The sequence below is a fragment of the Diadema setosum genome, chromosome 13 (genome assembly GCF_964275005.1).
Source record: "Diadema setosum chromosome 13, eeDiaSeto1, whole genome shotgun sequence".
In the NCBI taxonomy this organism is placed as follows: Eukaryota; Metazoa; Echinodermata; class Echinoidea; order Diadematoida; family Diadematidae; genus Diadema; species Diadema setosum.
The window spans coordinates 16,810,257-16,829,578 of record NC_092697.1 but is presented as its reverse complement, the minus strand read 5'-3'; the positions used below and the strand labels follow the sequence as shown (position 1 = coordinate 16,829,578).

Here is a 19,322-nt window from a genome sequence, read left to right as displayed (position 1 = left end):
GTTGCTCCGCCTGGAACGGTTAAACCCTCCTAAATACAACGATTATGATTATATCATACATGGTTAGGCAATCAGGAAGAAATAGAAAGTGACACCCATGCATAGATTAAATATCGGATGTGTAGGTTGATTAATTTTGTTGTTTATTTACTCTGGCTTGTTTTGCTCTGCTTGTCTTGTTTTGTTTTGAGAGGGCAAGTTCTTCGTTTTTGTTCATGGTCATAGTTGATCATAATCCATTATCAACATTAAACCTATAGTTATCATCACCATCATAATTGTCATCATAATTTGAGTATTATAGGAGAGTTCCATGATGATTAAATACTTATACGCACTTTGCTTTCAACGGGAAGGTCCGGGACGCTTGCCCTGCCACGACAGTGCTCGATTTGAGGGTTGCAATTTGGTGTTCCGAAAGTGCGTAATTCCTAAAATCATTTATTATTCATATGCAATACTACTTATTTCCATCATCAACAAATTAATATAATGCATAAAGGTATGCATTGTCGGTTCATGAGTGTTATTGAGCAATTTGCAAAAAAAAAAAAAAATACAGATCATGAGAAAATATCGGGAAAGCAATGTACATTTTGCAATAGCAACGAAGGAAAAGAAGTAAGAAGCAAAGCTTGTACATCGTAGATCACTCGAGAGAGAGAAAATAAAAACAATATGCAAATAACATATTTATCAAAATCTATAGCTATTTACCATCAAAGCATCTGAGATATTTATGATGCTATAAAGCATTCATAAACAGTGACTTGAATAAAATGTAAACTGTTCGAGGAGTCTTAATCTTATCAGCAGAAGGTTGATCATCTCTTTAGTTTTGCTGAGTCGGCGGTAAATCATTTTCACATTAATCCCCTCGTTCAGGAAAAGTAGATCAAGTAGACATGCGCCCTTCTTCCTCTATACCACGTATGCAACATTTCACTTCATCTCACGCAACGTAAAACCACACATTTCTTATTCTTTTGTCTATTAATTGGGCCTACGTTTCATTCCGAACGTGCTTACACAAAGTGCAAAATCTTGATTTTGATTTCAAACTAAAATGACAAGATAATGTTATTATCGTTCCCCGATGTATGAAACCTAAAAGGTGTGGTACATATTCCATCACATCAAGTACTGAGTATGTCTTTTTCATTTTGTCTTTTTTACATTGACAAGATGAATTCCATATGAGGTGATTGAGGATTTACGTTTATCGCTGCACTTTCCAGCTGAATTAGCTTTGGTTGCCCTTATCACACCAATTTCATGCAGATTGTAGATAATTTTACGAAAATTTCGGTTAGACTGTTCCATTTCTTCTTGCTTTTTCGTTTGTTTTTTTTTTGTTTGTTTGTTTGGTTGATTGATTTTTGCTTCTTTTGGTAGTCGCAGGTATTCCTTTTTTAATCAAATGTCTGTTAAAAATATTACACAATCGTATTTTGATCCGGCAAGGTTAATGTCAAGGCTGAGAATTGTTTTGTCTCTGATTGAATTTCGATGTGCAAAATATGTACGAATAATATCGTAGAAAGTCGTCAAAACATCATTTTGGGGGTTCCATGTGGAATAGTACGTGATGCTTCATTTGATTTGATTCCATATCAGCATTGACATTGCGGTTAGATGCTGGGTTTCTTCCGTTGGGAGGTTACTTTTTCTGCTGTTCCCACTATCCCATTTCTTTGGGGGATTTTCCCCCAATTCTTGGCATGATCACCGTGAAAAGCACCTTCACAATTTTACAAGAGGCTGTAAAAGAGAATAACGTCGCTAACCAAACGCACATGAGCCCGATTAAGGAAATTAACTGTAGCAGCTGGTGGAAAAACTCCAGTTAAGCTACAGGTGACAAAAGAACCTCAGAAGGGGACAAAAATGTGACGGAAGCCGGATGGAATCACTTTGTAAACGAAAATTTTAACGAAAGAAAGATGTGCGTATAATCCGTGTCAAAATTTAACGAAAGTCAGCCTCCAAGTAATATTGCGTCGTTCGTTCGTTCGTTCGTTCGTTCGTTCGTTCGTTCGTATTTATTTTATAGTTCATTTATAGTTCATTTATCATTAAGTTTTGCTTCTCAAATAAGAAAAAAAAATAATTTATAGTTCATTATTATTATTAAGTTTTGCTTCTCAAATCAAATCAAAATATATTACACGGGTGTGACAAATTTAAACAAAACATAACCAAAAATGACAAAGGAGCAATACAAAAGAGTAGTTTATACTATTATACATGCCTAACGAACTCATTGTAAAACATTTACGGTTACATATAATGATATAGAAAAGGCAGTACATTTGATTCAACAAGGAAGCAAGAGACCGTTTGCATAAACATGGCTTGACTGGGCTGATGGCCTCATTGGAAATACTAGTATAACTAGGGTTTGCCTCTCACGAAAAGTAGTTCTTTTTTTTTTTTTTTTTTTTTGGTTATTGCAATAGTATGTTGTAGAGGGGAGAGAAGATGCGAATGAGTGCAGTGCTTTCAAAGTTTGAAAATGCAAGAAAAATATGTAAACGTAAAGAGAGTCATGAGGAATATAAGAGAAAGATTACAAACAGTAAAGTTGAAAGTTTAAGTGGAAAGGACGTGATATTTTGCGTTGAAAATGACCGATGGCTCACACATAAAGCATAATTTCCAGTGACAACAAAACATTTATTTGTTTATTCTTCGTGATGCTCTGGTGAGTTCATTGTTGATGCAATTCTCTTCCAAGGTAGGACAGCTGCAGTATAGCTCTTTTAAAGAAGAGTTTGACAACTGAAAATAAAACACCCTCACATGTGATCAAAATTGCAATTCTTATGAAGTGTTTACGTATCCTTAGTCGATTGTGATTTGAAAGCGCCAGGGAGGATGGCGGATGTACGAAGATACAGTACAGAAGAGTCGCAATAGAACCGAGTTCTTGGGACCGGCAGTTTTCTTTCGTTATGAAATTTCGTAATAACCGAACAAAAACATATTATAAAAGATATGTAGGGCGAATAACGCTGCGGCCTGGACGTTTACTTCGTTGCAACCGGAATTTCGTCATAACCATGTTCGTTTTAACGGGAGTGCACTGTTTTTATTTGTTAGTTTGTTTATTTCCATCTGAAAAGATGGCTGGATAGCCCATATTCAGCTACGTTAAGCTGGTCTTCCATGGAGTCCAGTTGGATGCATGTGAGGTGGGACCACTTCACTGGGTTAAACACCCTGCTCTTTGCGATGAATGAATGAAGCGGGATCTTTTACGTGCATGAGTTGTGACTCTCTCATACAGGGGACCTCCATTTTTTTGTCCTATCCGAGGGACAGAGTGTTTTGCCTCTTGCTAGAGGGGACGGTATGATTACACACAACATTGCTCAGTCCAGACTCGGGTTCGAACCCGGGTCCTTAGGCTGTTAAGATCGTAAGGCAGACGCGCTACCGACAGAGCCAACTCACCGCCTCACTGTACCAGGAGAAGCGAAAGATAGGGGATCTCGTGAAGGAAAAGTGCAAGGGAGTATATAGACTATGATAATATGTAAGGAGAGCAGCTTTAGCTGGAACAAGTGGTTCAAGTGGTCAGTAAGACATGGTCTGAATGTCGCGAGTCCGTAAGGCTTGCAAGAAAAATACTTGAGGCTTAATAGCTTTAAGGAAGGGAACACACGTGCATACGGAAACAATGAGTACGTGAAACAAGGGAGAAAAAAAAATCTTGAGACGATTTGTGGAAGTTTAGCATTCGTTCACGGAGGAAAGTGGGACGAAGAGTTCAAGTTTGCCATAGAAAAAAGAAGATCGCGGGAATTGAGATTGAAACAAATTCTGCAGAAATGTGGAATTTGACAATCTTAAGCTTTTTGTTGACAGATGCAAGCCTGGGTTCCGAGAAATTGCACTTCATATAGATGTTAACCAATGTAGGGAGGTAGACATGGTAGTTCTGAATAAGTTGATGCTATCATGAAACAGTAGGCCTGTCTATGAAACGTCTTTCCAAATCTGAATGCGAAGAGTAAGTTCTAGTAAAGTCATCTAACATCAGCTGACGCTATCACTGGAGGGGCGGTTCCAGGAATTCCGTAAAGACGGTGCAAAAAAAAAAAAAGAAGACATTTTTTATATATATTTTTGGTGCCACTTTCGGATTCAATCACCTGACAAGCAAGAAAAAGAAAGAAAGAAAAGTAAGAGAAAAGAAAAAAATGGCTCCCTTGCATTTTTCTCGTTTCTTTTGCCACTTCCGGTTTTCATATCGGCGTATAATATGACAAGCAAAAAAAAAAAAGGCGTCAGCGCAATTTTCTACAGTCATGATAATCGCCTGACAAAGATGCTTTCTTTAAGATAATAAAGGGCCTTTTTATTTTTTTTATTTTTGTTACTTTTACTTAAAACAGAATTAAAAGGGCTCGCGCCCCGTGCACCCCCCCCCCTCCCCGCTGGATTCGCCACTGAAACTGAAATATCCGTTATTTTTGTGATATGGAGTGTCATGTTTGTTATTTTGCAGTATAAATCGACATGTCAGAGACATAAATTGTGTTAACACTTGGTCTTTTGGAAGTTTTGCCCCTCTTCTTATTTTCTAGGAAAAGGACTTTATGTTTCATTTCTTTTTTCAGTTTGATTCATTTGATTCTGTAAAACCGTTCAAATTGCACTTTTTGGCGAGACCGCGTTCGATGAACTGTCATTTCATGTCGCTGTTATGGTAATAAGATTGAATTTCAGTCAGGTTGAATCCAGTCAGCGTTCTACAGTTCTAGTTTGCTTTGGTACAGGTACCTACTCATGTGAGAAGAATGTCACCAAACAAACAACAAAACAGCAAGAATAGAAGAAACGCTTAATTAAAACCGAATCTGAAGTCACAACTAAATTGAATTTCAAAGTATTACGCGTTTTTACGAAAGCGTCGTACTGATCACAGGTTCATATAGAATGTAAAATCGCCTTATAAATCTTTTAAGACCTGCACACAAGTCTTTACTAAGTTCTATGTTTAAAGAGTGAAAGAAAATAATGAGTAAATCAGATCGATTAATATTTTACGTACAGGTCTGAAAACCAGGAAATGGTGAAAAGGGGAGTGGCGAGGTGAAGATAGATGCATTCTGATTAAGCCCATTTTGATTAGGCCCATGTTTTTATTACACACTCGTGGGAGATAGGCCTACATAGGCATAGTGATAAAATGACGACATGTAATTTGCATAACACTTATTGTGCCCAATATGACTTTTACCACTTTTACCACACATACAATAAGAAAGTTCCATGGTTTCTTACCTATGTCAGATTCTAATGAAATTGCTTTTGTTGGTTTGAATTTATTGATCAATGTCAACATGAACATATACCATTTTGTACCATATGTGCCTTTTATCTATTTGCCGAGGTCGAAACGTCTGTAGGGGGCATAAGCCTATATTTCCAACATAGTTTGATATCTTCTCCAAGCTTCCTGCTCCTTCTCTCAGCGACGAGGTACGCAAATTATACGAAGAAGTGTCACGGCCTGGAGTTTAATCTTCCTCGATAGCATTTCACTCCGACTTAAAGAAAGCCAGCAGCCTCGTTGTGCTGACCGCAAAGTGCGTGTCGCAGTACTTACGTCGTCCGACAATTAGGCTGGGGCAGACGACGTTTGACCTTCACAATCTTGAAGGTCATGGATGAATGTCGAGTTCAATGTCAAAATGGAAACCAGCGATGTGTCAACACAGACAGACAGACATTAGGACTTAACCTTCTGTTCGGTAAAAGATAAACAAACAACGGCTGGTGGAATATCAAACAGCCCACTGAACTCTACTAGCCAATTGCAAAGACGAGATATTGATGTGGTTAACAGAAAATTCTCGCGCAAGAAAAATTCGTATGGGATTCTATTTTCTCCCATCAAAAGTTTCAATCAGTGAAGAATGTTCAGTAAGGCCAAAAAAAAAAAAAAGAGAAGAAGTAAAGACAGTCAATGAGTTAAGTTCCAACAACTCGTGCAACAAATAGTGTTAACTGCACTGCGGATGAGTTGTCTTGCTCATGTAGTGTTGGTGATACGGTATCATCGCGTATAGTGTAAACCTTTCATCTTATAAACTTAATGTCTCATCTCAATATCACAGAAGTACAAGTTTTCGAACATACCTAACGGTCACTGTGTTCATAATATTGTGTTCATACACTGCCCAAATGACAGATATACAAGTCGATATCATTCATAAATTCAAGGAACTCACATGATTGCCTTCTTTTCCCATACAACGACAAGAAAGTATGGGAAGGATACTGCACTGTCCTGGCTACTTTGAAGCAACAGCTGGACGCCATGTTCGGAGACGACTGTTTGGTATCCATCTTATGAAATTTCTGTGGTAAAGCGTTATTTTTGTCGATTATCACTAATGTATAAGGTCACTGCGTATAGTCAAAACTGCTTTCTCTTTGATACAATATCTCCTCTGCATTTTAAAGGATAACTCCACCTTCAAATACATAAGGTTTGAGAGCACGCAGCAATATCAGTAAAACACATCTATGAAGTTTGAGGAAATTGAACAAAACCGTTCAAAAGTTATGAATTTTTGAAGTTTCAGTGCCGCCATCGCTGGATGAGAAGACTTCTACAGCTTGTGATATCACGTGCGTGGAACAATGTAAGGAAAGTGTAAAAAAAAAAAATCAACATATTATTTTTACTTTTCTCGCATACAATAATAGATTACTTGACTTGCCTCTTTTAGGAAGGGGTGGGGACGGTGTCATGATCCAGGATTTGAACCGGAGAGACTGTCCACACAAGTGCTGATGGGTCGTAGAATTTCTCTGGAGGAATAACGGACGTTGACACTGGTCGGTTGTTGTTGGGGGGGGGGGGGGGGGGTTCGTCCCTTCATAGCCAATGCCGCTGCAAAATATTTCTACGAATTACACATGCGTTGCCTTTCCAATGAACTGACACAACTTACTAGGACTTGAATATAGAGAATGATGATACTATGAAATATTGAAATGATAATTTCGTCGCTACACTATTCATTTCAATTCAATTCAACTCAATTCAATTCAATTCAATTCAATTCAATTCAATTCAACTCAATTCGATTCAATTCAAATCAAGTGAAATTTTAAATGAAATTATAACATGGTATTCATCTCCAAACTTTTTGAAAGTGATCTCAATGTAATATTACATACAGTGGAGGAATTACATTAACAAAAAAGATAGTCAAGGAAATCATCGACTATTAAAGGAGATTGACCCATGCATGTACTGTATTAATGAGGTATTGACACATGCACCTCACCTTACCTCGACGGAGCATCCATACATATTCATGCTTGAAAGTTGAAAACATCCTTGAAATAGTGATGTTGCGCGAAGACGTTTCTTTCATAGAAGTTTATCAAAAAAGTTCCAGTCATTCTTCAGTTGAAACACACTTGATTTTTCAGTCCCTGAAAAAATAGCAACTTAATATTAGGCCTTAGCAAAAATTAATACTGTCAAGATCACCTTTAAGCGACCGCCGAACCTTGCGTCGATACATGCATTGTAAGCTGATAAGCAATATCTTGTCTGATTGTCAACAGTCATTGTCATCCACTGCAGATAATTTCACAAAGCAGCACACTTGTGCCAGCCCGGAGCCGACCGTAGACAGATTTGTATAATATGTCCGACACAAAAAGGAACAAGACAAAAGCAAACAAGACCGGATTTATCTTCCACATTCTTTCATCGTGTTTCTAAAACAATCAGATAGTTCTTTGAATGTTTAAGTCGGTTATCTGTGCTACAGACTGAGGATATTATGAGATGCATGACAGCGTGTTACTCATTGAGCACATTTTACGATCATTCTGCTTGCAAGTATACTATCATAACTTCTGGATACAATTCGATGGGCTTTATTAATAACTCTTGAGTCTGAATATAATTATGTACATATTCTAAAGCAGCGTTCTATGTAGTGTTTCTTTGCTTTCCACCCTTCTATTCGCATAAATTTATTTCAAACTCACAGAGGCAGACCTTGCCAAATATACATGAGGCACTGGATAGGAACTGTTGTTGTTGTTTTTTTTTCATGTGTAATGCCTATTCTGGTTGCCATTTTGAATCGTGGACTGGCTAAGTAGGCACATGAATAGCCCATGAAATCTATAAGCATATAGTGATTATATACCATACCTAATTATGCATGACAAAGAGTGCATCATCCTAAAGAGAAGTGGAGCATGTATTTCAAATATGAATCGGAAGGTTGTTGTTGTGTTTTAAAGAAAGAAGAGAGAGAGAAAAAAATGGGGATCTATACAACAAATAATTTGCCCCAAAAGGAAGGTTGCAATGTGCGATATTGATCACCAAAAATAACTTTCCAGCCGATGGCTCGTCATGATCGAGAGAACTTCTTCATTATCGATATCAAGGGCTGTCGCTTAGTTTGTGCCTGGCCAATTGATTTATACTTGTTAATGATTCACACCATCATTATTGGTTGCAAACTATAGAGGTTGAAATGATTAACTCTGAATGTTTTGACCACTAATAGTACGTAAACTTTTTGTGATAGAAATAGGAACCGGCTTGTGCGGCTTGTTAAAAATTGATGCTTACTACATGTGCGCAAACTCTAGGAGACTGTCTGTTCATACAATGTGTGGGTGTACGTGTTATGTGTTTGTATATGAATCGGTCCCACATGACATTGCGAATGTGCAAAGAAAATGGAAACCTAACATAAAAGTAACCATTAAGTGATACTTACTTCTGATGTCCAGGAAGGAACAAAGAAAAAAAAAGAATGATGCAGTTGCCTTAATAGGTATCAAATAACAGCACTTTACCGTTAAAATTTCTTTAAAAACTTATTCGACCGGCGGCACCGTAATCGTATTGATGACCTAACAGTACTGCCTATAGGGTGCAATCTCATATCCTTCCGTAATAGTTTGGACTATGATGAGGCACGCGACAAAGACACAAACAAAGTAAACTCTGGAGTCCACTTCCAATTGGGTGACAAACGAGGTGCACCACTCGCCAGCGGTCGTTTGTGATTGGTCAGGGAGCAGAGACCCCCAGCGCGACTCTTCGGACAGGTATATAAAACTGTAGGGCCACCTGCCGAAGCGATTCATTCAACCCCCACAGGTTGGATCAGATTGGAGCGCTCGCTCGAACGTCCCGGAACCACTCACTGTTAACGTATGCAGGGAGGTTTCGTCTCTGATTCACAACATCCGAAGACCTGATTCGCTCTGTTCTCCTATATACCCACATCTCAAGCAAATCCATCCACGTTTTCATTGTTTAATAAGTTAGTCGGTCCCAAAGCCCAAATATTTATGTTGCCATTTTTGTTTAACTTTTAAAAATGTCAGGGTGATAAAAGTGTCAACATAACATTTGGGTCGTTCGCTTGGGAAGTATTTTCATTTAACTGATAATATCATCTAAAGAAAAATAGCACTTGTTTGGTATTCTTGTCTGGAGAGAAGGGGGAAGATGCCGCCACCACATTCGTGTTTCATTCCGCAGTCCTCGAAGGCAAGCGTCTTCAAATGCTGTTTGCTATTCTCCTGGACGCTAATCTACTGCATAGGGGTTCAAAACTGTGATGCGTGCAGTACCCGCAGCGAAAGTGGGGCCGCCTCTCCGAGACCCAGCTCCCAGGACTTGCCCACGGATCCACCGCCACGACGATCCCATCCTACCAAGCCGCCGCAGTGGTACGCCAAACCAGGTAAGGGCATGTATAGTTCTCGCATTTGGCATTGCTTTGTCATTAAACCAGCATTGTCTCCTCTCTCGGAGTGATGGTTTGAGTTGATTTATACAGTCGTTCGTTCGGTGTCTTTTTTTTCTTTTGGGTGAAATTATATGATAATAGTCGACAGCTTTGCGAAGCGAAGAAATCCCCTTCGCAACGCTTCTTTGTCGGCTTATAGTAGAGCTAACAATGGATGTATAGATACAGAAAAGTCAACAGAACTAGAAAGAGAGAAGAGAGTTCCGGTAGCACAATTTCTTTGGTAGTTTTATAGTAGCAATAGTAATAGCAGTAGTAGTAGTAGTAGTAGTAGTAGTAGTACCATTTCTTTGGTAGTTTTATAGTAGTAATAGTAGTAGTAGTAGTTGTTGTTGTTGTTTCGCATCGAACAATTATTCATGAATTGTTTTGTTTTGAATCCATGATAATGAATTATAGTGCGTCTTCCCATGTCGTGACAATGAATGAAGCCTTCCTTTGCTCTTATTCATCGAGGAATATAGGATGAAAAGAGCATGATATCATTGGATTGTTGGGATAGGTGTTGTCATGGCAACTCACGACACCCATTCCATGAATTTCCAACGTTGTGTAAAGTAGGACAATAACAAAAGAAGATGCAGTAGTTTAAAGGTGTCCCGCATTGCAGCAAACTGATGGCGGGTTCTTTGTTAGGGGGTCTTAATTTCTCCATTTTTGTGCAGATCATGAAAAATTATCTTACTAGGAAATTTGTGATGACGAGCTTCAAAATATTCTTCATGACCTGGAAGCGTTTCTTCTCGGCAAAAAAGTGAACCAAATGAGACAAATCAAATCCATGAAAGATAACTTGACATCAGACTTTTCTTAACAAAGTTTAAAATCTTTAGAAAATGCTGAATCACGAAGAAATTGATCAACAAGTTCTTTTTCTCATAGCATAACCATGTTAACTGTAAACTATTCTTTCAAAATCTGTAATTACTTAGAAGATGTTGTACATTTTAGTAATACCACCAAAATACTAATCGGCGAGGTCTTTTTCTTATAGTTTAACTATATTAACGTCTTTTTTCCCCTTAACCGGTTCACACTTCCCGAAAAACAAACACAAAACCATGAAACACTACAGTGCTAAGTTCAAGGGAAATGTTACATTTGCATGATCGTCATTTAATTCAATATTGACGGAACATCTCTTTCTGCGGTTAGCCATCGCTGTTTGCCAAACTGGAGTTCTTGACACAGAAATTTGGCACCTGTGCCTGCAGAAACGAGGACACGCGAACGAAATGCGGCTATTTAACTTTGCCTTGATTATGAATATTAACGAACGAGTGATTTCGGCTTGCCCTCCCTTGCCGTCAGAAAAGAATCATCCTTTAGTTCGCGCGAGCAGATTGAGGGCTGCGTGAACTCGATTTTCCCAGCCCCATGACTGACAGGCCCGTTCAAGATCAAGGGGGCTGTTATCGCCGAGCAAATAAGACAGATAACCTGTTCCCCTAAAACATGATGTTCCTCACTCTTGATAATGCTAAAGACGTAGATAACAAAGGCAATTGTGTGTTAAGTACTCGTGGACTGAAATCATTCCTGCATACGGACTTGGCAAGGACATAACGACACGTCCACCGATTAACACTAACATTCACCTTGACAAATGCCGAAGGTCGTATGAGCATTAATTGCTTTATCATTGCATATCATTATTATAGAGCAGGTTAGTTATACTTAACAGACTAATACAGTCGTACACCTTTAGGGCGAAATGTCGACAGAAAGTGACGAAATGCCACTTGATGTGCAGAATATTATTATAAGAACAAGTGCCGTGCGGACCCAAATAAAGACTTTGGATAGATGCGCCCGCAAATACCTGCCTAAATAGTTGATGCTTTATTTGACTATAATTATGACCGCACCTTCCTTCCCGTTCAAAAAAAGAGCTACTCAGGGACAACAAACCCACCACAGGATTTGTTTTCTTTCCGCCTCAAAAATTGCAATTTTGTTCAACAGTTAGATGATACTCCTCTTTTATCTGAAGTATCCGTATGTGCGTGCGTATGTGCGTTGTTTTTAGCCTTCCATCTAATCCAACCAAAATCTCCTGTGCGTGCTTGTTATGATATGTCTGAGAAATATCGCCAAACCATTTGTGAGCACAACGGAACTGGCATCCGACATGTCCGATGCGATGAAAATAACATCACGGCTTTCGTCCATTTCCTGTGGTTTTCACATTTGTATGTGGTTGTATAATTTGGTTGTATAATGTATAATGTTGTATAATGTGGAATTAAGAACGATGATGCAGAGAAGGTACATAAAAGGGAGCAATGGATGGATGGTCTGTAGAATATTGGTAAAGCGATTTGTGGATATAAAACATTCTAACTTCAATACGGACACTGGAGTCGGCAACAACGGTATTTTTAATACTTATCAGAACAAGTTTATCGATGCTTTAAATGGACGACAACTTTTACATAAATTCGTTTATGATTGATTTTCATTTTTTTTTTTAAAGTGCGGCTTGGATATTTTAAAGGAAAATACAGTTTGGCTCTTATTTCTTCAGAGGCCTAAAGGTTAAATGAATGGTATAGTTTCGGTTGAGATGGAGATTCGGGTTGAAAAAGTTGAAAGTTGAGTTGAAAGTTCTTTGATGAAACGCGGTTTTGAAATGGCCGAGATATCCCAAAACAAAGGGGTGCACGTCACGAAACCGACGCCCACGAATCATACAGCCAACGAGTCAAAGAGCTCACGAGTCATAGACATACAGCCCATGAGTTATACAGCTCACGAGTCATACAGCCCATGAGTTCAACACTAAGCTAACAAGGCCCAGGGGACCGACACATTATAAGCCCCTTGTATTTGTATAGAGCTTGTGGGCTTTTTTTTACATAGTGTCGAAATCGTGGGCTGTTTTTACCTAATGTCGAACTCATGGGCTTTGTTTGCCTATGTGTCGAACTCAATGGCTGTATGACTCGTGAGCTGTAGGATTCATGGACTTTTTTGTTTAATGTCGAACCCGTGCGTGTCCTTCTTGTGGGATGACCCCAAAATAAAGTGGACCTAATAAAAGGTATATAGGACCCACTAGCGCCACTTTGTTTTACTTTGTTTTTGGATATCTCAGCCATTTCAAAACCGATTTTCATCAAATAACTTTTGAATTCCTCTTAGAATTGTATGCTCTTTAATATTTCGTGTAAGTGTTTTCTAATTATCTTGCTAAAAGTTAAAACCTCAATCCCCATCTCAACTAAAACTATATCCCTTTGGATTCATGGGGATCACATTATAGAAATTGGTTCATGTGATTCAGACAAAACTATGACAACTTTAATCATTTACAGTTGGCAGGGGATCTTTTCTCGGAATTTGAACATTTTTGTCTCTACGAATAGGGCCTACATGGAAAATGGCCTTAGGTGCCATGACTTGAATATTTAGAGAATGTGATGTTCTCAATTAGCAAGCTAACTGCAGTGTGCAGTATCCTACGTACTGTCCAATTAAGCACGCTATGTAGACGACGATGGCAGGGTGAAAGCATCCTTGCATTAAAGAACGATAATCAAGTGGTTGTCACTTGGGCTACTAACCTTAGAGTCAATTATGATTAGCTTAGGACGTTTCCGGTAACCGCAGTCTCTCCTTTTTGTTGTTTTGCAGTCGGTGCTGAAATCCGCTTCGTGATCATGGGCGACATGGGCGGGCTAGATGAGCCTCCCTACACCACCTACGACCAGCTCGCCGTCGCGGAAGCCGTTGGCATCGTGGCAGACAGCTTTCAACCGGACTTCATCGTCGAGCTGGGCGATAACTTCTACGAACACGGCGTGAAACACGTCAAAGACAAACGATTTCGAGTACGAGCCGTCTCCTTTGTATTGTCTAACTTTCTGAGTTTATAGTCAAAGACTAAATTATTCAGGCACATAGCTCGATGGCCGATATCTTGATTTTTTTCTTTTGTGCTGCCAAATTCAGATCCCCAATTACTAGGTTGAACACTGCCAGAACACAAAAAAAAAAACCCAACAAGTTTTGATCCAGTGATGCACTACGTCGTCATCATCATCTCTGTTGTGATCGTCCCTGATTATATGACAGACTTCATTGGGAACTGTGTATAATTATAGATATATATTAATATATTATTGTTATTATCATCATCATCATCATCATGAAAATAATAAAAATGGTAATAATAATGATAATTATGATTATTTTTGTTATCATTATTATCATCATCATCACCATGATTATCATCTAAAAATATGTATGTTTGTGTCTCAGTATGTATATGTGGGTGTGTCTGTAATCCACGCCCGACAGGGGCACCACCTTTCTGGCCCGCCAAACTAGTCGATCTTTCAATAATTTGATTAGAAACTTGTGTTACTAAGCTGCTTGCTCTGTTGCCTAACTAAATTATTATCCAGAACGTATTATACCACTTTAATTTCTATTCCCAGTTGACATTTGAAAATGTCTACACGGCCGAGTCGTTGCTGAAGACCCCTTGGTACATCGTTCCCGGCAATCACGATTATGAAGGAAACATTACCGCTCAAATTGAGTATTCCGAGATCTCCATGAGATGGTAAAACATTATTTTCTTTCGTTCTCCTTCCAATGTTTTGCTTCTCCGTTTCTCAGTGTTTATATGAGAGGAACTATTAAACTTCATAAAAACCCCGGCGCGATCATTATTCTTATAGACATAACTATTTTGCACTGACCCAAACAACACCACTGGCAATTGTAGACGCATGACGAATATTAAATATATACTTTCATACTATTTCTCCTTTGAAGTTCCTTATTGAGGCACTTTTCGAATTCATGCCACATAAAAAGTTATCTCTTCCTCTTTTATTCATTTATTTCATTTATGTATTTACTTATTTATTTACTTACTTATTTAGTTATTCATTTATTTGTTTATTCATTAATTGATTAACTTATAGGATTCAGTGTTCTTTACCCAGGGTAGCCCCAGGGTAGCCTCTTTTCTTAAGGTTTCAGGAAACCGTTTATAGGCATGAGGACAGCTCACATGTAGGCCTTATTAGGCGTATGTACTTTTCATAACGTTATGTATCTCACTGCAAGTCTCCTGAAAATAAGGCTTGCAGATAAAATACACAGTGAAGGATGTCTAAGCGAGATGCAGTGTCGCTTGACAGGTATGACGAAAGTGCGTTACGAGACTTATCACAGCATGTGTTGTTGGTTTTGTTTTTATATAAAGCACTCGTGTTTGGAAGTAAGATATGTCGAGGAATCTCGGGCGTCTCATAAAACAGAAGATAAAAAAGCAGTGCCGGATGCCGGATCAAAGGAGGCGCACCCCTCCCCTTTAATTTTGTTTTGAATACAAGAAATAAAAAGAAAAACGTTTTGTTTTTGCTTGTTGATGAAACCCGGAAGTGTACGAGGCGGGTTTTTTTTTCTTTGTTCTTTTTTTGCTTGTCAGCTGATTAAACCCGGAAGTGCCACCAGATTTCTGTTTTGTCCCCCCCCCCCCTTTACTGAACTCGGGGATCCGCCTCTGCAAAAAACAATCATCGTATGAAGTCTTATGACAGTAACATTATTATTCTTATTTTGTGGTACTCTCTCCAGGAACTTCCCGAGTTTATACTACTCCAAGGAATTCCGTATCTCAGACTCGCCGCGGTCGGACCTGTTCCTTATAGTGATTGACACCATGCTCCTGTGCGGGCTGGGAAACAAGACCCTCCCCGGGTCTCCCCCGACGGGACCCTGGAACGTGACCGCTGCCGAGAACCACTGGACCTGGCTCGAACAGCAGCTGAACGAAACGAAAAGGTTTGTTCGAACTTTTCTTCAACCCGAAGTTTACGAATACCTTGAACTGGAAGAATCACGAGAAAGATGACTTCCTTTTTTTTTCCTGGTAATGTAAGACAGTGAGATAGTGCAGTCATGTCCAAAAGCATTAGTCTGATTGTGTTTAATAATAGGCCTTGCATACATCCTGTGATCCTTTCAGTTGATATCGAATGAGAAAATTGACAAACGCGATTGATGTGCCATTAATAATGACAAGGGCTATCAGGTTCTTGTTAGCATTCTTGAACATAGACTTGCTAAATGGAATGTAAGATAAGTGTACTGTTACAAGAAACGAAAACAGGATCATCTGCGAAGGAGCTATGTTAAACTTCAGTTGATCGAAGATCGCGTCTCAACGTGAAGGCAAAATGCTTCGTGTGAATTAACCTGGTTTTGCATTTGATAGCCGTTTATTTGGCTTCAAAGAAGAGGGCACGAATCTCTAAAAGGGTCCATCTTTTTTCATAAGACATTATAACCAGCAATGGCGAAATAAATGAGTTCATGCCGTTTAATAGTTGCGGTTGATCAGGCGCGCCGGAAGCAGTTTTGGATTGGGGGGCAAATATTGGAGGGGGCTCACGATACACCATATATATGTTACACAATATACACATACACACACACACACACATCTATATATATATATATATATATATATATATATATATATATATATATATATATATATATACATATATATATATATGTGTGTGTGTGTGTGTATATATATATATATATATATATATATATATATATATATATACAATTGTATGTAAAGCGGCGTACGGTGGGCACCTTGTGGAAAAGTAATTTTGACGGTGTGTTACTCTTTGGTATGCATGTGCGTGTGTGCGTGCGCAATAATGGGACTACAATACATTACGGAATGTGATACATTCAACAACGCAGTCATTGAGCAACATTGTAAGTTTTCCTTACATGGATTATGGAATGACGGTGTGAAACGACAAATTATATACTGTCAGAAACTCAGGAGAATTGCATAACAATAAAATGCGAGCGAGCGGAGCGAAAGAGCTTGAAAATTTTGACATTTTACAGTCCCAAAACTGCCGTTTGTAGTTAGATCTTTCGCTTTGGAAATTAAGGGGGCATCGGGCGCAACTGCTGGAAATTACTGGCGGCAACATTAGGAGAATGGCATAACCATTCAATGCGAGCGAGCGAAGCGAGCGAGCTTGAAATTTTGACATTCTACAGTCCCAAAACTGGCGTTTGTAGCTATATCTTTCGCTTTGGAAATTAATGTGGGCCCATCGGGCGCAACTGCTGGCAATTACTGGCAGCAACATTAGGACAATGGCATAACCATTCAATGCGAGCGAGCGAAGCGAGCGAGCTTGAAAATTTTGACATTCTACAGTCCCGAAACTGGCGTTTGTAGCTATATATTTCGCTTTGGAAATTAATGGGGGGGCATCGGGCGCAACTGCTAGCAATTACTGGCAGCAACATTAGGAGATGGCATAATGATTCAATGCGAGCAAGCGAAGCGAGCGAGCTTGAAAATTTTGACATTCTACAGTCCAAAAACTGCCGTTGTAGCTATGTTTTTCGCTTTGAAAATGAAGGGGGAGGCGCACCGGGCTCAACTGCTGGCAATTACTTGCTGCAACGTTAGGAAAATGGCATAACGAATAAATTTGACGATTAATTTTGACATTTTACATTCCCCAAACTGCCGTTTGTAGCTATATATATATATATATTTTTTTTTTTTTAGCTTTGGAAATTAAGGGGGGCGGTCCAGGCGCAACTGCTGGCAATTACTGGCAGCAACATTAGGAGAATGGCATAGCGATTGAATGCGAGGGAGCGGAGCGAGCGAGCTTGGAAATTTTGACATTTTACAGTCCAAAAACTGCCATTTGTAGCTATGTTTTTCGCGTTTATTCATTTATATACATATCTATCTTATTTTATCTATTTTTATTTATTTGTTTATCTATTTATTTATTTATTTTTTTTTTGGGGGGGGGCTTTTTTTTTTGGGGGGGGGGGCAAAAACGCGTTTTGCCCCCCCCCCCCCCTCTTTGGATTGGGGGGCGGCCGCCCCCCCCCCCCCCCCCCCCCCCACACACACACACACTTCCGGCGCCTATGCGGTTGATCGTACCGTCTGTTATGATGCGGTGAGGGGAGGGGAGGTGAGATGATTTACACAAGGCTGATGATCATAACATGTCAGTTATCTCCTTTCTTCCTTTCATAGAGCCAGCTACGTAGTCGTGGCTGGCCACTACCCAGTCTGGTCCGTCGGTGCCCACGGACCCACAGAGTGTCTGAAGCAAAGACTAGAACCGCTCCTCAAGAAATTCAACGTTTCGGCGTACTTGGCAGGACATGACCATAGCTTGCAGGTAAGCCTACGTTCATTTGAAATCTGGGATTATGCTCGTTTCTAATCGTGTCCTCTTTTTTTTTATCAATACTCTCTCTCTCTCTCTCTCTCTCTCTCCCTTTATAATCAATAAAAAGTGATAAGAACTTTCGAACTAGAACATCTGTGAACAGCTGCTGCCATTATTATAGGTGTGGTCAATGACTTTGGATGTGTAGACCTGCAAATAATAACATTTCATTTCACTTTAATTACTTGACTTCAACTTTAGGTAAATATTGCCGTATTGGCAGTAGATTACCTTGAAAATGTTCAATCATCTAGATGATTATGTAAGATACGTGAGGATACTTTCTTGATTAAGGAGAGGAGCCTCTTCATACTGGTCATTGCTCTTCCATAGTTTGTGGCATTGGTATTTACCACCTTTCCCCCAGGGTCAAAGGCGAGAAGAGATTTTGAAAAAAGGGTATCACTTTCATAGCTATAAACATTTCAGCTTCATGCACACGTCAGTGTTCATTTTCCTTTGGCCTTTTAACAGCACATCCACGAGCCCGGTTCGCCGGTCGAATACTTCGTGAGCGGAGCGGGCGCGCAAATCGATCCGGCCAAGACGCATCGGCACAGCGTGCCACCCGACTGGCAGCTGTTCCACATGGGGGAGATTCCGCGAAAGGGGGGCTTCCTGTACGCCGAGGCCACGCCCGAGCATTTGACGGTCGCGTTCACTGACGCCAAAGATGTGTGGGACCTGCACACGACCACAATATCACCTCGAAGGACTGAAGAATAGCCGTGCATGCCGTCAGCTGCTCTTTGACATGGAACTATTTTTGCACCGCCAGGAGCAGCAGAACAACTCTATCTCTTTCCCTCTCTCAGTCCCCGGTGCGCTTGTGAGCACCTCTTCACAATAGGTTTGAGAAACGGATAGGCAGATTACCCATAATGCCTTTCACCTAGAAACATTGAATGATTTTTTTTGGGGGGGGGGGGATGATACTGTGACGTAGTTTTCATTCAGTAAAAGTGTTTGGGTGCAGACGATACAAATCCTGGAACACGTCATAAAACGTGCCCTGTACCAGGTGTCAGCGGAAAAGTAGGAAAACGGGTTGCAGAGAATCGAAGTAGGCCTATATCTACAGGAACAAAGGAGAGAATATTCGCTTGAATCAAGTTATATTCTCATCTAACCACACTCATTTTATCGACTTTCACCAGTAAAATATCTATTTTCATAGTTTTTCATTCTGAAAAAGGCCTAACACAAGTCCTGCCGTCGAGCACTCACGTGCAGTTCT

At 39.6% G+C, this 19,322-nt stretch overlaps 1 protein-coding gene across 1 annotated transcript; it reads left to right on the top strand.

Moving 5' to 3' along the window:
• The first annotated feature begins 9,517 nt into the window (after positions 1–9,517).
• On the top strand, positions 9,518–18,811 carry LOC140236451 (tartrate-resistant acid phosphatase type 5-like). The gene is made up of 6 exons (XM_072316376.1): positions 9,518–9,755; positions 13,458–13,654; positions 14,264–14,391; positions 15,417–15,623; positions 17,887–18,034; positions 18,560–18,811. Exons 1-6 carry the CDS (start codon positions 9,518–9,520, stop codon positions 18,809–18,811), a joined length of 1,170 nt encoding a protein of 389 aa, XP_072172477.1.
• Positions 18,812–19,322: the final 511 nt, after the last annotated feature.